Source organism: Trifolium pratense, linkage group LG7 (assembly GCF_020283565.1).
Source record: "Trifolium pratense cultivar HEN17-A07 linkage group LG7, ARS_RC_1.1, whole genome shotgun sequence".
NCBI classification, from domain to species: domain Eukaryota; kingdom Viridiplantae; phylum Streptophyta; class Magnoliopsida; order Fabales; family Fabaceae; genus Trifolium; species Trifolium pratense.
In genome coordinates this window covers 32541540-32565568 of record NC_060065.1, presented here as the reverse complement: position 1 = coordinate 32565568, position 24029 = coordinate 32541540, and the positions used below count along the sequence as shown (strand labels likewise).

Sequence of the window (24029 nt, the reverse complement as noted above, 5' to 3'; positions counted from 1 at the left end):
TGAAATTATAAACTTATCAACAAAAAAATAGATCCGATGACTAAATTGACTATATGAAAACATATCATATGACTAATAAAAAAGATATAAGAAAATATAGTTGTAATTTCGATACACTTAGAAATCAATATATCAGTGAAATATATACTTCACGGAACCAAGTAATTTGTCTAATTTCTAGCATGCGGCTTACCGAATAAACTAAAATTAGTAAAAAGACGGAAATAATTGAAAGCAACACCACAATAAAATAAATATGTATTTACAAATTATAATTACAAAAATGTTGAAATTATTAGACCGGATATTGTGGCTAGGATTTAAACTCCAACTATTTGTACAAATGAATCATCTTTAGCAGTGACGTCTCCAAGTTTTAGCGGGCTCTGTGCAAAATATAAAAGTGGCCCCTTAATAAAAAAAATATAATTTTTTTTTAAAAAAAATAGTCCATTTAAATTTTGTATAATATAAAAAAAAATCACTCTTATTCTTGTAAACATATAAATTATCAATATTAAATCAAATGGGACACAAAATACAAAAACAATTATCTTTGTATATAACGTCAAAAAGGAACACCACAATCTAATATTAAATTTTTTGCAAAGATTAAAATGGACTAAAACTATATTTACGAGTATAGATAACTAATCTATTGATTTTCATATGATATTTTGTGAACATTAACAATATATAACTATTACTTTAGGGCCTAAAAATTCAACTATTTGTGGCTAGGATTTAAACTCCAACTATTTGTACAAATGAATCATCTTTAGTATCTATAGTCTTTGAGTCCCTTCAACTTGGCCACATAACAAGACTTGTAGCCGCTGCAGACTTATAGTAGCAATTTGCTCAAAGTCAAGAACTCATAACTTAATTAGGCAAAATGAATCGAAATAGAGATAATTAGTTTGTTAGGAATTAATAAATTTTGCCAAACCTCAGTTATAGATATCAATTCAGAACAAAAAGTAAAAATTAATCTAGCAAGAAAAAAAAATTCCATTTGCCTATAAATATTGCACCTCTCCAAATTCATTCATCAACAACAAACAAACCTAATTAATCACTTATTTGCAAAATGGGTTCAAAGGGTGTGGAATCCATTATCATTCTATCCATCAGTCTCCTTTTTATTTCTACTTTTATCTCTGCCAATCGGGTTCCGCCACCAACACCACCATCACCTGTGATATGTCAATCAACACCGCCACCTGTGATAACTCCTTCGACACCCCCACCTAAGGTGCCTCCTACAACACCACCTAGAACACCTCCTTCTTCACCACCATCAGTTCCTCCAACACCCCCACCTATGGTGCCTCCTACGACACCTCCTTCTACACCACCCAGAACACCTCCTTCTTCACCACCATCAGTTCCTCCGACATCCCCACCTATGGTGCCTCCTACGACACCTCCTTCTACACCACCCAGAACACCTTCTTCACCACCATCAGTTCCTCCGACATCCCCACCTATGGTGCCTCCTACGACACCTCCTTCTACACCACCCATAACACCTCCTTCTTCACCACCTTCAGTTCCTCCAACATCCCCACCTATGGTGCCTCCTACGACACCTCCTTCTACACCACCATCAATTCCACCCCCACCCAAGGTGACTCCTACGACACCACCTACTTGTGACATTAGGAAGTTAAGCGTTTGTGTTGATCTGTTGGATAGAGTTAAAGTAGTGATCGGAGGACCACGAAGCACACCTTGTTGCCAATTCATCAATGGCCTTGTTGGTCTTGATGCCTCTGTTTGTGTTTGCGCTGCACTCAAAGCTAATGTATTGGGAGTCATTGTTAACCTTAATGCTACCTTACAGCTACTTCTCAACCAGTGTGGCCATGTCCAGCCTGCTAATTACATATGTCATTAAGAACTTAACATGTTCTTAATTAGCAATTAATGGCCAATGCATGCCATAGCAAATGGACGAATCCTATTATATTAACTAATTATGTACTAGCAATAAATTAATAACGTCCATTATTATATAATAATACTAAACTATATATTTATGTTTTTGTTGAAATATATTGATGGAAGCCTCTGCATTTGTCGATTGTTGGGAGCGAAAGTTGCTTAATAAATATGTCTTTTTATATATAGTTTTTGAAACTGCATGTGTTATATTACTCATCTTATGTTCTTTCTCTCTTTTTTTTTCCCCTTTAATTCGTATGTTCTTAATTAATTTGTATTAGTGCAAAGGTCACTCTTGAGTGATATGACTATTTATTGAGAATTGAAAAGTATCATATAAGTGGGATTAAGAAAAACTAAGATGTCCATAATCGGTGGATCCAATGGTTCAATTTTTTTGGACTTTATAAGCCACTAAAAATCACAAATTTAATCAATATGTTTCCACACTATAATTAATTGGGCTCATGTTCTTTCTCTTCTCATTGAAGTCAGTCTGCATATTTACGACCTTAAAAAAATTGAGTCATCTTGTGATTGTCTTTTTCATCCGCAACATTAAGGTTATGTTTTGTAAAATTAATCTATAAATTAGTTTATAGTTGAAAAATTAATTGATACTCACTCCGTCCCAAATCTTTGGTCTTTTAAGTTTTTTAGTTTTCCCTCTAATCTTTAGTCATTTTAAGAAACCAATGCACAATTAATAATCATTTACCATTTGTACCCTTACTAAAAGTTAAAATATTAATTAAATATATTTTCTCTTTCTTAATAAAGTAAGGGTAAAAATTACTTATCAATTTTTATCATTTCTTAATCTTCGTGCAAAACTCTAAAAAGACTAAAGTTTTGGGACGGAGGGAGTAACTAAGAACTGATAGCTTATAGTTGAAAAACTAGTAGAATATTAAAGTGTTTGACAAATATTCAACTGTTGTAAGTACAAAATGACATAAAAGTAAATGATTACATGTGTTATTATAATCTTAAAAAATGTAAAGAAATAAAAATTGAAAATAATAAGGGTAAAAATGGGTAAAATATAAAAGACGATAAGCTATCAGCTAAAACGCTACTTGGAATAACATTTCAAAAAACACTATAAACTACTTAGAGGGAAATAAAAATCCGTCTCTAAAATTAGAGAGGAAAAATCCAATTAATAAAAGTTTAGCTAATTAAACGTGCTTTGGAAAATTTATGTCTTAGCTCAATGCATCATATTTTAGAGGGAAATAAAAATCCGTCTCTAAATAAGTTAGGATTTCATTCGTTAATATTTGCGACGGGATATAGTGTATTGTGACGGAAAATTGTCGTTGCAATTTGTGACGGATTTGAAATTCCCACACTGATTCTTCGCGGCGTCATTTTTGGATATTGATTTAGAGCCGTCATTAAATCCGTCACTAATGGTGTTTTTGATGGAATGTCTCGAATTTGACCGGTTTTATATCGTCCTTAGATTGTTATTTGGCTATTTTCGCATTAACCTTAGGTTGTTATGTGTGTGCTTTTGTATAAAATAAGTTGGAATATTTTTATACTTATTTTCCAGTTTTGGTTATAAAATTATATAATAAAATTATTTTTCTTTAATGTAAAAATATAAAACATCTTATAGTTAATTATCTACTACTATTATATTAAAATCGATTACCACCAACGTTACTAATTTATCCTTATTACTTTTAACCACCACTACAACAAAAAAGGGCTTTTAATAGCGCTTGTTTTGGCTTTTAATAGCGCTTAAAAGTGCTATTACTGTTACCGCTATTATATGTCTGAGTGGCTATAATAGCGCTTTAAAATGCTATCAAATATGGACATTTAATAGCGCTTATCTTGAAAAACGCTGTCATATGTAAACTGCCTTTGCCAGAGAGTGCTTCAGAAATGGGATTTAATAGCGCTTTATTTTAAAAACGCTATTATTGTCATATCTTTAATAGCGCCCGAGCATAAAGCGCGATTATTAATCTTCATGTAAACAACATTTAATAGCGCCCGTGCTCTAAAATGCTATTATAGGTCTACGTTTAATAGCGCTTTTTCAAACAAGCGCTATTAAAGATCCTTTTTGTTTTAAAAAAAAAAAACCTTATTTTTGTCCAATCTTTTTTATTTTTTATATAATGCTTATCCAATCGTTTTTAATTAAAAAGAGCTGCACAAATTTTATTAATCAGAAAATAAAACACACTACATAAGTCATTCAAACAATGTACCATACAAAATTTTGGTTAAAATTCTCAAACAATATAAATTAATATATATTACAACACTTGTATGATGACACAAGTTAAGTAGCATGCCACTAATGACAGACATAATCACCACCCTATCAAGCACTCAACATCACAAAAAAAAAAAAGAGAAAAAATTGATTGAACACGGTATGGACTTTGCAGCATCACAAATTCATCATATACAAGATCTCTCCTTCTCCTCTATGTTCATGTCTAAACCAGGCGTAATGGTTCTTTAATTTTCTTGTCCATTTGACTATATCATCCCTGGGAGCATCACAAAAACACCTCAAAATATAAACATTTCAATTGATTCAAGCAGAAACTTGCAATAACAGGAACCAAAGAAGAAACAAAGCAAGAATCTTAACATAAGCCTTTCGCCTTACACCTCAAATAAAAAGAAGCTTAAAGATAAAGATTACTTGATACAAAGAACTAGCAACAACCAGGCAAAGCTATGCAAACCATACACAAGATCTCCACCACGGTGCTGAATGAACCTGTAAAAGAAAGATCTAGCGCCTAAAACAGAGGCCAACAACTCAAATACCTATGTCCATTAGACCATGATTTATTATTGACAGCCACAAACTCCATCAAAACACCTGCGAAAATTATAGTCTAACAGAGCAGAAAATTTGCCACAGAGCAGAGAAAAAAGAACAAACTGAAGGGGAGCAACTTCGCTGAGAGGGTTTGAACTGTGAAGGGCGCGGTCTCGCAATCGAGAACAAACTAATCAAAAACAAAAATAATTAACATAATAGAATAAAAAGGAAAGGGGAAAAACATAAAGTAACTAGCAACCGAAAGCTCTAATATCAATTAAGAGACAATGCATAGAGAGAATCTACGGACACTAATTCCTTAAAGTAAATTAAAATCACTTGAAACAACCTATAACATAATTGAAATTAATAGCTTGATTCAAGGAAACTCTATTTTAAGTAAGGAACCATATATATGAATAGAAAATATACCAAAATATTAACAGAAACAAGCTCATATAAGATAACAATGAAAGATTGAGGGTTCATAAAATCAAAATTCAGTTAGTGAGTGCAACTTACATCTTAGAGAAATCGGGTCTGAGATTATCCTTTAACACTTTCTCAATGACTTTAAAAGGAAGAGGAGAAACCTAAATCATCAAGATGTTCTAATTAGAAAGAGAACTAGCTAGCCAAAAATAAAAACTAATTAGACCTTGAATAGATGCATTGAGAACCACGCCTAGAAGCAATATAACGAATTCACGTGAGAAAAGTCAGCCTCTTTTTGCCATTAAGTTAACATTATTACAACAGCCGATATAATTACATTAAGTTAACTAATATAAGAATTTCTATTATATGTCTAAAAGAAACACAAATTGTTGACTATGACTGCCTAACAATTCCAATAATTACCACAACTCGGCAAATAAAAACTAAAAAACCAAACCTTCTGCAGTCACAAATTATCCAATGCAGAGATAAACACCACCCAAATAGCTATATACCAAGAGGCGACAGAAAGCACATAATTGCATACCAGAGGCACAAAAAAAACAGTAAAAAACAGCTCAAAAGTAAGGAATAGCAGCACAAAAACTCATCAGAAAATCTAGAACTGTTAGAATACACTGCAGAAAGAATTGCAGGCAAACGAAAATACAACAACAATGACAAAAATACCTTGACAAAATATCCCCGGGATCGCACGACCACTCACAGAGAAGGCATGGAGGAATATTCAAGCGGCTAAAGCCCCATTTTCACGACAAGAAAATGCTAAACAATTTCACAATTAAAAAAGAATCTGTTATTTCGTCATTTGCTTTGAGGCCTGCCTACAATTCATTTATTAACAAAATCAATTTAAATAAAATACTTGTAATATAAACTAAATCAAACACTCCATACAACTTCTAAGTAAATCAAAATTCTCATTTGAACTTTGAAAATCAACAATCTGATGACTAATGCCATAAAATAAGCTATATAATATTGCAAAACACATAGCCACTGCACTCTATAACTAGCTTAAGTTATAAAAACAAAATTGAATGACCCAATAATCATCATCTCAAGATCCACGTTAAGTAAGTTGAATTACCTCATTAAATAGAGTATTAAATTGCTTCATGTCCTTGTCAGCCAAGTCTAAGAAGATAGGAGAATCAAGAACTTAAAATTTATCGTAGATACATGGAACCATAAAGACAGTAGGGAAATGGAACTCCAGACAGAAGTTCAGAAGTAAAAGATTGAATACCTGCCATCGGAATGGGTAGATTGGGTGACAAATGGCCTCTAATGCTAGAGTTAGAAGTGAATATCTGCTAAAAGAAAATACAGACTAATAAATCATTTTACAACTCAGTTGAATATACAGTCTAAATGACAAATTACCAAACAACTATAAATATTTTCTACATTTGGAAGCTAGTCATCAACACTAATTCATCCCAAAAATAATCATGCAGGAAATATTGATAGTGGTTAAATAAATAAATAAAAAAAAGTGAGTAGTGTGTAATACAAATGAAACTTAACATCAGTATGAAGCATAGAGAAAATACTGGTGAAATCATGTAATAAAAAAAAACATGCTTGTACATACCATAAAAATAAAAAATAAAAAGCATTAAAAACTCACCAAGATATTGTAACAGTGTTAACTAAGACAGACTCTCAGAAGCACTTTTTGCGAAGCAATGAACAGTCCAACTTTCACATAAAACCATTTGTACAAATATATTGGTTTTAGGGTTTCAATTTATGAGAAACAAATCAATCAATTTCCGAGTTCTGGGTTCAATTGAGTTTTAGGGTTTGATACGGATTGAATCGGTAACAGGGTTTCAATTGAATTTTGGAAATTCTGAGTTCTAGGGTTCAAAGAGGGGACGATTGAGAGAAAGAAGGTTTCTGAGTTCGACGGAGAGAAGAATGGAGGGTTGTTTAGGTGAACATGTTGGGGGAAGAAGGTAAAGAAGGAGATTTACGAGATAGTGGTGAGTTCGATGAGGGTAGAAGGTAGTTCGAGATTGACGAGATATTTTGGGCCATATTTTTATTTAACTAGGTAGAAAGTCCTATAATAGCGATTCTACAAAAAGCGTTAACAAAGAGGTAACCATATAATAGCGTTTATACAGAAAGCGCTATTAAACTCATCCGTTTATTTTCATTATCACCATATAATAGCGCCCGACAAAGTAACCGCTATTATAAGCCTATGTGTGTCATTTTTAACAGCGTTTTATTAAAAAACGCTATTAAATTAGCGCTATTATATGTCAAAATTGTAGTAGTGCACGTTGCAAGTTTTATATCCTTCATTGTAAATTCACTTAAATATATTAAAAAACATATAGGAAGAATATATATGGGACCATTACTTGTCACGTCACTGAAACATAAAAAATTGGATAAATAAGTTTTACAAAAAATAACAAAGTAATTTCACTTATATTTAACAATACTTTATTTCTTAAAAAAAATACTTTATAACAATTTCTTTTTTACAATACTTTATAACAAATTTAAATATTTAATTCTAAAAAAAATTATACATTAATATAATAATAAACTTAAATATTGAATTAAAAGTTCATGCACTCGTGCATTCACACGGGTCTTTAAACTAGTTGTCAACTAAAATCAAACTCATGCTTGATGTTTTGTAAACTAACATGCATTTTTTGTTCTCTAATTATACTAATTTTTAGTTGTAATCCTTTAAAAAAAAATTGAATTTTAACTCCTATTTTATTTTATTTTTTTTATAAAAGTTCCAGTTTCATATTTTTTTAAAATTGGGCTATGCTTTTTTTTTTGGAACCAAGTGACCTCTTGGAAATTAAAAGTTTTTTTTTTAACAACAAATATATTATTAACCAAATCTTTGCTTAAGACGGACAAGGACCAGTAAAAAAGTAACTATCATTACTCCATTAGCTTTTTGCCTTACAGAGTTGTTTTTTAGATTCTTATGAGCCGTCGCTGTTACTTCGAGATCGGGAATTAGTGTCCAGGGACAACTCTTTGGGTCGGATTGGTGTCTTCTCTTAATACATCAACCATTAAATCTTTATTGAGGGTTAGGTCTTAGGATTAAGGGTTAGGATTGGGGTAGTTAGGGTTAGGTTTATGGGTTTAGGTTTAATGGTTAGGGTTATGGTTATGTTTTAGGGTTATGATTAAGGGTTTGGGTTAAGGGTTGGGGTTAGGAGTTACGGTTTAGGTTAAAGGTTAGGGTTAAGGGTTAGGAATTATACCAAGGTTAGGTTTAGGGTTTATGTTAGTGTTAGTGTTAAGGGTTAGGAGTTAGGGTTTGGGTTAATGGTTAGGGTTTAGGGGTAGGAATTATGGTAGGGGTTAGGTTTTACGGTGAAGGTTGGTGTTAAGGTTTTATGTTAGGGTTAAAGTTAGTGTTAGGTTCTAGGGTTTATGATTGTTATAGTTTTATGTTAGGGTTAGGGTTAGTGTTAGGTTCTAGGGTTTATGATGATGATGATGATGATGATGATGATGATGATGATGATGATGATAGAGTTTGTGTTAATGGTGAATCTTAGGTTTAGTGTTACGGGTTAGTGTTTGGGTTTAAGAGGTTTGGGTTAGGATTAAGGGTTAGGAGTTATGGTTTAAATTAGGGTTAGGGTTTAGGTTTATGTTAGGGTTATGGTTAAGTGTTTCGAGTTATTGATACGGTTAAAGGTTATTGTTAGGGTTTAAGGGGTTAGGGTTAAGGGTTAAGGTTTATGTTATGGTTAAGGTTTAGGGTTTAATGTTTCATTCGTCATTCTTCATCTCTCTCCACCCGTCTCTCTCATCCATCTCTCTCCATTCGTCCCTCTTCAGTCACTTCTTCTCCATCACTCTCCATCTGTCTGTGTCCATATATCTCTCTGTTTTTCGTCTCTCTCGATATCTTTCTCCTTCCATCTCTCTCCATCCATTTTCTTTTTTATTTTAACCAAAAAAATGGGGCTTACAATTCCCACATAAGCATTCCATTTGTAATATTAACGATAGGGACCAAATTTAGTATCAAAATAAATTATAGCATTTTTTTTTGCACGATTTTTAAAATGTAGGAACAATTCTTAAATGTAAGGACTAAAAACATATTTAGCATTTGTTTTTATTAAGCTAACGGACAACATCCCAAAGGATTGCACAAATTAAACTTTTTGACAATTCAATATAAATGCAATTTTATTTTATTTTAAACTCGATATCCGACCCTAGGAACGACTAATCCTAGGGGACCAATTCCACCGCCAGTGGCGGAGCTAGACGAAAAAATTGGGGTGGGCCGTTATAAATATAAATCAAATATCAAAAAAACTACTCAAAAAAAATGCATATAGTGTCTAATATGAATATCTAAAAAATAGTCAAAAGGTGAACCATTACCATTTTCAAAAAATTAATTTTAAACAATTGCGAATTTTAGTATAAGACTTTTGTTAAACAATTGTGAATTGAGTTATATGACCACATCTGATCTTTGAACTATAAATATTTGAAATACAATTGCGAATTTTAGTATAAGACTTTTGTTAAACAATTGTGAATTGAGTTAATATAGGTTATGTTATTCCTATGATTATACTTTTAAGAATTAAATAAGTTTTCACACCTTACAAATACACTATATTTAAATTTTACTCTCTTTAAAAGATTTCAATAAGTTTTGGCCTTTTCGAATATTTTTCATCACGATATTTGTCTTATTTTTAAGTCAATTAATGTGTAAACTTCATATTTTTTAATTAGTTCTTATATTTATGATTGTAATATCATATGAATCTCTCACAAAAATTTATAATTTTTTAACAAAAGATAGATTAAACATGAATTTTTATACACTAAAATTCTATTTTAAATAAAAATTTAACTACTTTTTTTTCCAAAAAGATATTTGAATACTTTGACAAAATCAATAACACATTTTAAAACATTTAATAAATTATTAAATAATAGAACAGCATAAAAAACTAAATCAAAAAAGACACTTGATTATTAAGAATAGGGGGGAAAAAAGCAGAACAAGTAAGGGGTTTGAAGTACAGGGGGTTTGAAACCCCGCACACCGAAGCATAAGTGGTCGAGTTTCTATGAGCAAAATATACAGGCCATTTAGCATGGTTTTAAACCGCCGCTAACTAGTGACAAAACCAACGGTAAATAGGATACCCCATGAAAAAAATTATAATTTTTGGGGCGGGCATGGCATTATTGAAGGAACAAATGGAGTTATTTGGGCTGCAAACATTTATAGTATTTGAAAAGCCCAAAACGCTATCATCTTTAAACGTGATGGTTTTGTCTGGAAAAAGGTCGTGGAAGAGATTACAGTTTGGAGAATTCTTGTCTAGGTCCAAAGGCTTTAGTTTTTCACGCTGCAACTTGTTGACAAATCTGCTCTCTTGTTTGTGCAGGTTCCTTTCATTTTTCTGGAGGTGTTATTACACTTTTGGACGAAATTGGGACAGATTTTGATTTCGTACGAAGAATTGAGACGGATTTCAAACAGCTGACATTTACAGTTATGGTATCGCTTAAGCCTGAAAAGGACAGCTTAGTGGTTATTATAAGTTTAAGCTTTTGTATTTTTGTTGTATGGTCATGTTATGCCTATTTTCTTTCGGAGCTTGTTGCTTTGGCTAGGCAATGTCATGTGTGTTTTTATTTTTGTAAATAAATGTGTGTTTTTATTTGTAATAAAGGGGATCTTTGTACATTTTTCACCAAAATATCTTTTATGGTGGAAGTCAACGTTAATGGCCAAAATATCTATAATATACATAAAAGATTATAGATTGGGAAACCCTAATACAAAACCCTAATGGATTGACCAATTAGCAATAGACATCTATAGGCTTAGCAAATCACATTCATCCACTAATTATTTGCCAAATATCTTATGTGGACCACTCTCCTAAAGTATTCCAAAACAATTGGCTGGTATGATGGCTGGTTTATTTGATGGTTTATCCAAACAATTGGCTGGGTTTGACATTTCATCTAGACAAATGAGATCTTGACACAAGCTTCCATTCATTCAGTAATTGTAGTAACAAATGGAACACATGCATTGAGACCCACATAGGTATATATTTCTCTCTGTCAGTTTTTTTTTTCATTTGTAAAATTTCTTTCTCTCTCTTCTCTCTCTTCTCTCTCTTCTCTCTCGTACACTCTCTTTTTCTCAGCATCTCACACTTTCATCTCTTGTCTCTGACCCATCTCATCCTTCACCACAACCTCCACCACCACCTACAAATGAATCACTCGTGAGAGTGAGGAACTGACCGATTGAGAGAAGATCTGACGGCGAGAGGGTAGTTTCGGAGAGGAAGAGAGAGTTCCGGCCGACACCAGAAAAGCTTCGACCACCACCATTGGCACCACACCGCTTGCCTCTCACCACCGACTGCAACCTTTTTCTCTCTCTGCTAAGCTGAGTTTTCAAATCAAAATCACCGGAAAAGCCAGTCACGCCACCACCACAAAAGCTTTCGCATATAGACAGGTACAATTATTCTAAATCTCTAATTTTTCTAGGTTTTAGGTTTTTGGAAAATTTTGATTTGTTTATTTGATTGATTGATTGAATAAATATAGATAATGGATATACTCAATCCTTTGTGTTGTTATGTTGAGTTAGAAAATTTTGATTGTTGAGTTAGAAAGTTTTGGTGTTGTTAACCTTAGAAAATTGTGATTTTGAAGTTTAAAACATGATTCCTAGCCATAACAAGGTTTCTTCGTCGCTTGATTATTAAAAATTGAAAAAATTTCTGCCACTTTTGTGTTGCAGGTTTCTGTGTTAAGGTAATAACACTAATCTTTCTCATTATGAATGAATCCCAATTAATTATTATTGTTGTTTTGAATGATTTTGATATTAATTTTGATTTATGTGATTGCAGCCGTCACCGACGCCTTTCCAGGAGGTGCTTGAGTGTATGTTTGATTACATTGATAGGATGTTTAACATGGTGCGACCTAGGAAGCTGCTGTTTATGGCTATTGGTTTGTGTTCTCTCTTTGTTTTGATTTGAATGTTAGTTTTTAATGGTTTTTTTTTGTTGTTGTTGTTGTTGGTGGTGGTGGTGGTGGCGAAGCTTACTTTTGAATTTTGGGTTTTGAATTGTATAGATGGTGTTGCACCGAGGGCTAAAATGAACCAGCAACGGTCTAGGCGGTTTAGGGCAGTTAAAGATGCATCTAATGCGGTAGGTTGCGCAGCTTAATTTTGAATTTTGGGTTTTAAATTGTATAGATGTTGTTTGATTGCATTGATAGGTTGTTTCAACAATGTTTTGGATCATTTTAGATTCTTTATCTCAAATCAGGAAGAAACACATCTTGATACAGTGCTAAATGTCATTTCTTAACTCTTATTTGACCTCACATTAAAACTCTTATTCCATCTCAAGTTTGCAGAATGAAGCCTCCCTCTTCCTTAGCATTCCATCTTCCCTTCTATCAAATCCTTTTTCCCCTTAGCACTTGCTTTCTTATCATTCCTCTCCACTTTCATTTAAATTACTTACCAGCTACCATTTCATTACATCATTTCTTTTGGTCATGCGGCATACATTAGTGGCAAATAAGTTACTCAACAAGCGACTCGGAATTGATAGTTTTGCAGCAGATTATCCAAATTATATACCAGTTATCTCTGAGCACTAAGACCATTCTTAATGCAGCATCTTTCCAATTTTATGCTCATATTTATCAGATACTCTAATGTTGCTGAAATCTAGTGTCATTTGGATTTACTTTGACAAAGCAATAGTAGTGCTACAACATTGTAGTGTAGGGGAATTAGAACAAATCACTATTTTATGAAATCCATGATTGACAACACTACGAGTAGTTCATTCTTGCATATGCTCTGATTAATGTATGTTACTGATAGATGAGTTCAAACTTATTCTTTCCTTTGCATTCATATGTATATACTATGTATGACTTTGATTCATGCTTATTGTTTATCTATTGATTGCAATTGGCAAATGCTTTAAACAATTTTATTACTAATGTTTTCCATAATTTTGAGTCTATATATGATTGCTTCTACACCTGCCGTGACATTCCTCTAATGATACATAGCTAATCTTATCTAATATATTTAGTGTAGAATGTTAATATACACCAATTATTTTGCTTGATTTAATATGGATATTTAATTGTGTTTACATGATCATGCATACAGCACAGTGGGGACAAGGCTATGATTTTTTGTTTTGTGGAGTTTACTGAACCCAACTGCGCTCTCACCGCCATGGAAGCTCTGCAAGGTAAATGATTTTATTTTTTGTATATATAACTGAGTTTGATGTCTACTCACAGGGTCAATATAACTGAGTTTGATGCTTGGTACATTATAGGGAACTGTCTGAAAATTAGGAAATATAGACCTATGAATTATGAGATCTCATTCTATGATTGATGTGGATCAAAATATAGAACACTAACACCAGAACTAAACACTATATAATAGTGGCCATATGGTTTAATTTTGACGAATTATTGTGCATTTTAAACTCTTTTTTTTCATATTGTTTAGTTCTGGTGTAATTCACAAACTGTACACCATGATAATTTATGTGGTTGTTTGTGTAAATTGAATTTGGCTTCATAGGATATAATGAGGCTGGCCTAGAAAAACCTTATACATTCAAGACTGATGAGAGGAATGGAAGATAGAAATAATTCTCATATGTTGAAGTGAGTTATTTTCTCATTCTTCGATGCATTTATTTTATTATTTTACTACTTTTTGTGTACATTTTACAGCTTTAATTAATTCTCCTTTTACAAGTTTGATTGATTGCCTCATTGAATTGCACTTTCACGACTCATGTTCTTTTTGGGTTACAAATGTGTATTTTATATTTAGCCAGCTGATACCTAAAACTAATAAGCATCAATCACAGGTATGGTTCATCACCAAATGATTTTGAAGGAGTATTTGCCCATTTTGATGTTCCTTTTGTTCAAGTAAACAATGTTGAATCATGTACTCTTTTCTCTTTTACTTTGGAGTTTGAGTGGTATTTCTTGATTTCTATCAATTTTGTAGGCTCCCTCATTTCCTACACTTTCCATTAATGTCATGAATCTGTTGAATTCAGGTAGAAACTGAGGATGAGGTATTATTATATGCTTTAACCTGTTTCTTGTGATGTATTCAAGAGGATGCATACTTATTTTAGTATTCTACTTGCAGATAGTACTAAGTTGAAAGTTGAAACTAATAGAATAGCATCCATCTATAACATCAGTAAGTAAGCAAAGACATTATTCTAAACATAAAGTCATTTAGTTTATACGCAAAAAAGAACATGTGTATTGTTCTAATTCTAATACTTGACTTATTCTATTCACATGTGTGTAGCCAATGATGATGTAGCTATGTGTCAGTTTTTTTTTGCAATTATTGATCATGAAAAGAAGAGGACATTTGTTTTGCGTAAAGATTGCCTTCCTGATGCTGGTCAGTATTTTCTTATCTTCATCAATTTGTTTTTCATAGATGTGTAAATATACAAAAGAGATGTATGATATGCAATTCATAAATAATATATATCACTTATAACTATTGGATTTTGGTTTTGGACACAGCAATATGATAGATAGAGAAGTGAAAACAATGAATTGCACATATCCAATGTTTAAGTAAAGAGATTATGAATTCAACTTTCCCAGTTATATCACACAAACTCCTAACAATACACATGTTCTTAATTATTTGTTGGATTATTCACACATGTCTTAATTATATCACACAAACTCCTAACAATACACATGTTCTTTCCCAGTTAATTTTTATGTCTTAATTATTCAGTTGTTGGATTATTTTTGGAAGTTCTGGAAGAGGCCTCACTATGGAATTCCAGTATGCACTGCAATTTTTGTTTGGGTGTGGGTGCATACACTTGTACCAGATCTATTGTTCGTACATTCAAATTTCTACCGCTATTTGTGATTTGTTGTAGTGTGCTGCAGGTTGAGAAATTAGATCTTATAACTGCTGCTATGGACATGCATTGGCCACAGAAGGAGGATTCTGCACCAGAAGTGCGAGAGTTATAGATCATCAAGTATGGTAGTCACCATTTAATTTGCATTTTCTGAAATGTGGTATATGGTTTGATGCTTTTATTTTGAACTTCATATCCTAAACACACTTATTTTAGGGTGACAAAATTCAAGCTACGAAACTTTAACTTTTAATTTCCCCCTCCGTTGTTTAGTCATTTTCTGTATAGTTCAGATGCAACTGATAGGCTGAATGATATATATTGTTTTCTTCCTTTAAGGATTAATTCCTACTTAGCTTTTCCTACATTGTCTGCTTCTAATTGGAAAGTCCACGTGTTCATCCATTTCAGGTTTTTATAAAATTGGTACTGCATCTGAATCTGTAAATGCAGCTTACATATTTTCCAGAAAAGATCTTTCTCGGTATGTCTTTCAGCTTAGATGTTATACAAACCCAAAGCATGCATTTAATCGTTTAGTATATAGAATGAGTCATTATGTTCAATTATTCATGTTAAGCTAATGAATCAAGTTACCAAAACATGTTAGTGATGTGTGCTGCTTTATTATTTGACCTTGATATGCAGGCCTGCTATACAGCTTCCTTGTGCAAGCAAAGCTATTGTAGGTAAGAGGAATCAACCTTAGAAGATTTGAAATTTCTAGATTATTTAATGATTTATTTTCTAACATTTGATGAGATTGTGTTTTTGCAAATAAAGAGTGGATTTTGATCTAGCTTGAAGGTTTTGATCATCTGTTATAAGAGGTAGTTCTCTTCTTGCATCTCTTTATATCTCCAATTTGGTTTTTAGATTTTCATTTCAGATTTTTTGATTTGCAGATTACTTCTTATTGGCTACTAGAGATCGAATCAGTAAACCTTTATTTATGGTTTAATTGATTCAATTCAACCGCTTGAACCAAATGACTTAATAAACAAGTAATTAATAAAAATGAAAACAATGAACCGGTTGAACCAACCACATTTCAACTCAGTTCAATCCGGCAATCCTCTTCTGTGATGGTCATTGTGACGATTGTATGTTCCTATTTGCAGGATAAATTGAGGCACCATGTTGTTTTTGACACACTCAGGGGTGATTGGATGATTGCCTTTGGAAATTGGGAATTTGACCCAATGACGCTTAGTAATCCATTCCCTCACAATAACAGAAGTTCAGTTCACATTTGGCAGGGCTATGAAGATAAAGTAGTACCCTCTCAAATTCAAAGATTCATTTCAGAGAAGCTACCATGGATACAATACAATATCATGAAATTGCAGATGGTGGTCATTTGATTGTACATTATAGTGGCTTAGGCGAGGCGATTTTGAAGGCACTTTTACTTGGGGAAGAAGATATTTCATATAAACCTAGATCATCAAAATCTGTATCTTAATTTTGCCATGACTTTTATCATAATCCAATGTTTATTATTGGTTAAATTTTTGGGGAAGTGCCAGATATGTAAATCACATTCTTTGGTTGAAAGGAGGAAATTATCATATACAATCATGTATACTGTCTTTATTCTTTTTTGAAAGAAATGTTAGAAACATGTTTTTTTTTTTTTTGCTAAGTACACTTTTTATTATTGAGTGAAATTTAATGCTAGCACTACTAAAGAGAGGATGAGTTCAGTATGAGACTTCAATGTGAGTTCAATATTAAGCCAGGTTATGATCAAGGAGCCATGGTTAAGGGATCCCTCCGAGTATCGATATAGATTCGTAATTTTTGTATCCTTCTTTTTTTTTTTGTGATAATTTTTGTATCCTTCTAATAGTGAGGTTTATAATTTATGCGCGCTGCTAGAGTTTCTTAATTTTTGCGCTTTAGGTCAGCCTCTAATAGAGTGTTTCTTAATCTATGTGTCATATAGAGTTTCATGATACTACGATATTTTAGCATTCACATAGATTCATAATTTTTATGCGTTCTTGATACAAAGGTTTGTAATTTCTGCGCGTCGCGAATATTATTTTTTAGTTTTCGTGCCACAAGTATCCACAATGGTTCGTAAATTTTTTGTGCTTACAATATAGACATTTATGATCTCTGCGCGCCACTTACAGAATTTCTGTTAATAGAGAGGTTCTTGATCTCTGCATGATATGTCAACCTCTATATATCGATAGAGAGATTTATAATTTTTATTCAACACAAGTATCCACAATGGTTCGTAATTTTTGTATCATTCTAATAGAGTTTCTTAATTTTTGCGTTTTAGGTCATCTTCTAACAGAGAGTTTCTTAATCTCCGTGTCATACAAGTTTCATGATACTTCGATATTTGAGCATTCACATAGATTCGTAATTTTAATGCGTTCCTGATACAAAGGTTTGTAATTTCTGCATGCCGCTTATCTAAATTTTTAGTTTTCGCGCCATAATTATCAACAATGGTTCGTACTTTTTTTGTGCTAACCTATCATAATTTGTACACTTTATTACACTACATGATATATACATATTGCACCATATCCTTTACATCCATGATTGATATATAAATGATGCTCTCCCGAAGTAATTTCCATATGTTTATGACTAGCTTCCTCGGCTCATAGCATCCATGATTGATATATAAATGATACTCCCCCTAAGAAATTTCCATATGCTTATGACTAACTTCCTTGGCTCATAGCAACCATGATTGGTATATAAATCATGCTCCGCCGAACCCGTGCAACGCACGGGCAGCCGTCTAGTTACCTAAAAAGCAAAAAAACTTAATTGTTACAAACGTTATTTTTTTATTTTTTTTTTAACAAGTCAAAATGAGATATATTAACATAATCAGTCTCCTCAACACAAGAAGTATCAAAGTAGGCTACAAAAGTTTACAAATAGTCATAGAAACAAAATCATAAACAAATCATATAAGACCCAAATAAAGCAAAGGACTAGACCACCAGCTATGGTAGTTTAAAGCTAACGTAATACTCGTCGACTTCAACTATCTAAAGGAGAACAACTTGATCTTGTCCAACAAAATATGGGGCGTGTCTGCTGAGAACAGTTTGATCATTAAATACATTTGGTCATATTTATAATGATTTGATTTATATAAAAAAGAAATTATATTAGTTAAAATTGACTGACATCATATATAAATTAAATTTAAAATAAAAATCTCCTTCAACATAACATGCAATATGTAAAAATCGAGATTTGAATTTCGCCAAAAATGTCCAACGTACGTTGCAATACTTCCCTCGACGTCAAGCTTTTAGCTCTTCCAATGACCACAAACAACCTTAGCTAGTTCTAAGTTAAAAAATAATTAATTAATTCATAGGCAGTGCATGAAATTCAAAGTACAAAATTCAAACATAATTAGGCTGAATAGATATTTCGTAACAATTCACCCTCCGTTAATTAATTTTAATTCAATATTCATGAGATCCAACTAATATGCAATAAAAATGAAGAAAGAAATTATATTATCTATAGATTTGGACCGCTTTTATAATTGGTCCACTATGATTCTATGAAGTATGAACCAATACTTAAAAGTTATTAAAAAAATTTAACAAGATCGACGATATTCTTCAGGAGTAATATAATAGCTTATGATTCTTATCTTTATTCAATAAAAATTCATCAATTTATTCATGGGCGGATCTATAGCGCCCGGTTAGTCCAGGTACTTCATACAATTGCCTAGGCTAGCTCAAGTAAAAAAATTTGCTATTTTATAGTTACTTTAGGGTAAAACTATAATTTTTAAACTGAGATTTTTTTGGTTTAAAACTGAGATTTTTCTTTGCAAAATGTAGAATTTTGATTAAAATTGAGATTTTGTTTAGACTTTATAAATTTTTTTGGTATGCCACTGAATTTGTCATGTCATATTAAGAAAGTTGGATGAAGTGGGGTGATTTGGTATAAAATATGATGATTATATTAATTCACAATGTAAAACTATTTTATATTGCCGGTGTATATTTTTTTCTGTTAATAATTTAGGTAAATTTCATCCATATTAGAATTTGTTCTAATATAATAAAGAAAAATGAAATTAAAAAGATCCCAAAGTAGCCTATAAATTAAATCCCTCATGGCCTAACCTTTCATTCATCAACCACAAGAGAAAACTTAATTAATTCAAAATAATTCACTAAGCATTATATCTTTGCAAAATGGGTTCAAAGGGAATTGCATCCATTACCATTCTAATCCTCTCCCTTGGCATCATCTTCTTCGCCACTCCTAGCTCTGCCCAAGCGCCTGCATCACCACCAACGCCGACTTGTCCTCCTTTGCAAGCTTGCGTCCGTTTGTTGCCATATTTAGGAAATATTGGCGTTGGCATTCCGCAATCGAAACCGTGTTGCTCCATCATCAGTGGACTTGTAGATGCTGATGCTCTTGTGTGTGTTTGTGAAGTATTCAAGGCAAATTATGTTTTTGGCATTGACATTAATATTCCCATAAAGGAATTACTTAAGGTTTGTGAAGAAAGTGTTCCAAGTTTCTCCCAATGCCAATAACTTAATATATCATTGTCAAATTATATGGACGATTGCTATTATACTCCTTCTGTTCCAAAATATAAGTAAAAATGAGTTAAATAAATTTGAAGTATTTTGTTCAAAATTTGGACCAAATACATTCACTTTTATTGATAAATTTTTGCTTATAATTTAGGACGAAGGAAATACTACTTACTAATAAAGTACGTTCATATATGATATATCTAAATATTAATAAAAGAATGGATCATGGAATTGAAGGCTCTTATAAGTCTTACAATTACCTTCCTTGTTGTATGTTATGAGCAAAAGTTTGCTAATAAATTCATTATATTTATGAAGTGATGGTTTATTTAATGTTGTTTAGTTTATGCATGTTCGGTTTTATTTTTGGAGAAGAGATGAGATTAATTCTCAAATTTATGTATGTACCGTATAAATTCTCAATTTTTTTTTTGGATAAAATAAATTCTCAAATTTTAAAGTCGTATATAACTGATTTTAACATTTTATAAAAAGAATTTTGTCAAAAAAAAAAACATTTAATAAAAAGAATTAAAATATCGAGTATAATTGATTTTAATTTTATATTTGCATTTCCTTCCTTCAACCATATAACCCTATACATTTATCACTATAAACTGCAATTGATAAAAGAAAATTAAAAGAAAATTAAAAATCTTTCAACCCCCACGATATTTCACATACAATGTACAAAAGGGTATCTTGATATTAAATTTATTGACACTGATCATCAATGGAAAAATAATTTTGCAAACCCCCTTGTTGTAGATAGATTCAAATTTATTAAAAAGAATTGAAATATTCACTTTATATTGAATAATTTTGCAAACCCCCTTGTTGTAGATAGATTCAAATTTATTAAAAAGATTTGAAATATTCACTTTATAATGAATATGTTATCACATTATAACCTGTGATGTTCGTGCATATTTTGGCACTTATTGAACACATGTATTCTAAAAACAAGGTTCAATTTTTTCAACTTTTTCACAGAAAATCAGATTTAAACGTTTTCGTTATAAAGCAGACATGTCAACGATGCAGGACGAGTTTTGTCTTTCTCATCTCCAAACCCAATGTGACTTGGATATTTCCGTACCCGCCACCAACTCCAAACGAGGACAAAAAATAGAACACGCCCAATCAAATTCGGGTATCCCCTTGCCCTTCCCCATTTGCCACGCTAGGTTTCCTTTTAGAAAATAAATAGAGAGACTAAATTTTTTAACAAGAGTAAACTGTTGGGTTTTTAAAAACATTTTTTGAAATGCAGAGAATATTGTTAAACAGAGAGTAAAATATAGGACTAAAAAAATTTAGTTGTTGTCAAGTAAGCATCAAACGAATATGGTTGCTCATACTATAGCAAGGGCGGTCTATTCTAATGCTAGTCGTTGTCTATTTGATTTTGAGTTGATTCCTTGTTGTATTGAAACACTTTTGATAAATGAAATGAATTAAATTTGTTATCGTCAAAAAGAAAATGGTCGACACTCCTCGTTTAATTTAAATGTGGTCATAGAACTCACCTTAGGCAATGTATTTTTTTCTTCATTTTGTTGCTGAATTTGTTGGATCTCTTGAATCGAATTAAAATTAATTAATGGATGGTGAATTGTTAAGCAATATCGTTACGGCAATGTATTTATTTTACTTAGAGCTAGGTTAGTTTTTTTTTATAAGCAATGTTAGTTGTTAGTATTACAATATTATGTTAGTTTTTTTTCCTTTGTCAGGACTTGAACCCTGGATTTCCTGCTCCTTAACCCTTAGCTCAACTAGCTTAACCAGTTGAGCTACCCATCCCACTCCTTAGAGCTAGGGAAGGTGGTTTCCACATTATTTCAAAAGGAGATATTAATTTAGGGTTCAAGAAGGTGTACAATTAGATCTAGAGTATATTACATCTGTCCCTAATTATAAGACTCTGTTTGACCACTACACGTACACCAATGCATAATTTTGATCACTAATATCTTTAATTGTCTATTAGTAAAAATTATAAAAATTTCATATTTTGAAAATACTCATCAAAACAAATTGAACAAGATCTTAATGTTAATATTTACATTTATATATTATTAAAAAAATAAGGTCAAAACAAGATAAATAAATAGTACATTTTCGTCAAACAGGATCTCATAATTAGGGACGGAAGTAGTATGTAGTGTGTGTGCAAGTAGTTTTGAATTTTGGTGAGTTGTTTTATGAAATTGAAAAGTTTAAGTTAAAAAAAAAGTCTGAGCAACCAATTTTTTTAAATAGGCATGACAATCAAATCCGTATTTCTGGGTATCCGCTCGAATTTGCTTTAAATTTGGCGGAGAAAAGCTGAGTTGAGTGAGTTTAGATACTGATTTAAATTTTTCTAAATTTCAAAAGACAGGGGCGAGTAATAGGAACACTGATAGTCACTCTGAATCTGTCCATTTGTATCAAAATTATACTGTTAATTAACTCTCTAAATTGATTGAAAATCTTTTCAACAAACTCTTAAAATACATTTATCTGCAGGGAAGGATTCAGGAAATTCAAAGTGTGGGGTCAAAATTATTTATTATAAATGTTTATATATATAAAAAGCACATGTTTTCATCTCTAAAAAAATTTCTATTTTGTTTTTAATTCCTAATGAATAAAATTTTGACATTGTTTATAAAATATATGGAGTTATATAGTTTTAACAAATATATATATATATATATATATATATATATATATATATATTGTACCAAAAAAACATAATATATATAGACATAATATAGACACATCTTAACTATAAAAGATGATAATATTGACATTAATTAAAATGAATCATAAATTAATTATTAGTAATTAAAACAATATTATAGCTAAAAAATTATGTTAACACAAAATACTATTAGTGAGAAATGTGGGGAGAAGGCTTGATTTGAAGTTGAGGCAACATATAAAAAGGTCCACTTATTGGTTAAAAAATAAGGCTAATGCTACGCAAGGTGGTCCACCATGGATAAGTCATCTACCGAATATGAATTTTACAAAATTTATCGCTGGATTGAAAATTTATATCATATAGATCATTCATAAAAAAATTTAGAAAAATTGAAAATCATTTGATATGTTATTGAGAACCATCAAGATTTATGGTATTTAATAAACTGTTAATCTTGATGGGTCTCAATTACATATATTGACGGTGAATTTTGTAAAATTCGTACTCATTATAATGTTATTCATGACTGGTTCACCATGAACCACTTGATGAAGTGGTCCATATTAAAATTTGTCAAAAAAATAATTATAGGAGTGGGTTCACCTGCCCTCATTTCACATAGAGTAAATCTGTCACTGTTTATCTGTTTACTTTGTTTAAAGGAGTTTTAAATAATTTGTTTTCTCTATATTATTTTTTTGTTAAATATATTTGTTGTTCCTATATTTTGCTCGTTTTTCAACAATAGTTACTACAGTTTAAAAAATATTTTTTAAAACCCTACAATTTACTCCTGTTACCAAATTTAGTCTCTTTGTTTGTTTTCTAGACGGAAAGCTAATGCTGCACATGTGTTGATCCGATTAAATATATTTTTGGTCCTACATTTTTCTTTTTGACAATAACAAACTTAATTCATTTCATTTATCAAAAGTGTCAATAAATTTAATATCAAGATACCCTTTTGTACATTGTGTGTGAACTGTCGTGGGGGTTGAAAGATTTTTAATTTTCTTTTATATTGCAGTTTATAGTGATAAATGTCTAGGGTTACATGGTTGAAGGAAGGCAATGCAAATATAAAATTATTTCATGACATGGTAAAAAGTAGAAGAGAGTGTCGGTGATGCATTCAACGTTGTTCTCGAATTAAAATCAATTATACTCGATATTTTAAGTCTTTTTATAGAAGGTTAAAATCAGTTACATACGACTTTAAAATTAAGAATTTATACCGTACATACATAAATTTGAGAATTAATCTCAAATGTGACTTGAATATTTCCGTACCCGCCACCAACTCCGAACGAGGACAAAAAATAGAACACGCCATTCAAATTCGGGTATCCCCTTGCCCCTCCCCATTTGCCACGCTAGGTTTCCTTTTAGAAAATAAATAGAGAGACTAAATTTTTTAACAAGAGTAAACTGTTGGGTTTTTAAAAACATTTTTTGAAATGCAGAGAATATTGTTAAACAGAGAGTACAATATAGGACTAAAAAAATTTAGTTGCTGTCTAGTAAGCATCAAGTGAATATGGTTGTTCATACTATATCAAGGGCGGTCTATT

General features: G+C 31.6%; 3 protein-coding genes across 29 annotated transcripts; all 3 read left to right on the top strand.

Annotated features, from left to right (window-relative positions):
* Nucleotides 1-1040: 1040 nt before the first annotated feature.
* Nucleotides 1041-2142, top strand: LOC123895402 (non-classical arabinogalactan protein 31-like). Its single transcript, XM_045945685.1, has one exon. The coding sequence runs from the start codon at nucleotides 1091-1093 to the stop codon at nucleotides 1898-1900; it is 810 nt and encodes a 269-aa protein (XP_045801641.1). The 5' UTR covers nucleotides 1041-1090; the 3' UTR covers nucleotides 1901-2142.
* An 8884-nt stretch (nucleotides 2143-11026) lies between these two features.
* On the top strand, nucleotides 11027-16843 carry LOC123895403. 27 transcript variants are annotated; one of them, XR_006804355.1, is made up of 14 exons: nucleotides 11034-11735; nucleotides 12136-12238; nucleotides 12365-12441; nucleotides 13428-13512; nucleotides 13857-13942; nucleotides 14152-14215; nucleotides 14350-14367; nucleotides 14445-14498; nucleotides 14613-14711; nucleotides 15224-15318; nucleotides 15610-15682; nucleotides 15847-15887; nucleotides 15982-16028; nucleotides 16104-16843. XR_006804355.1 is itself a non-coding variant. In XM_045945686.1 (10 exons), exons 1-6 carry the CDS (start codon nucleotides 13902-13904, stop codon nucleotides 15308-15310), a joined length of 558 nt encoding a protein of 185 aa, XP_045801642.1. In that variant the 5' UTR covers nucleotides 13520-13901; the 3' UTR covers nucleotides 15311-15318; nucleotides 15610-15682; nucleotides 15847-15887; nucleotides 15982-16028; nucleotides 16104-16843. The 27 variants fall into 27 exon arrangements, 1 of the variants encoding a protein (XP_045801642.1); XR_006804351.1 differs by having other exon boundaries at nucleotides 14298-14367; XR_006804352.1 differs by adding an exon at nucleotides 12024-12037 and having other exon boundaries at nucleotides 11028-11735; nucleotides 13857-14367.
* Nucleotides 16844-19406: 2563 nt separating this feature from the next.
* Nucleotides 19407-19757, top strand: LOC123896270 (lipid transfer protein EARLI 1-like). The gene has a single exon (XM_045946681.1). It carries the CDS (start codon nucleotides 19407-19409, stop codon nucleotides 19755-19757), a length of 351 nt encoding a protein of 116 aa, XP_045802637.1.
* Nucleotides 19758-24029: the final 4272 nt, after the last annotated feature.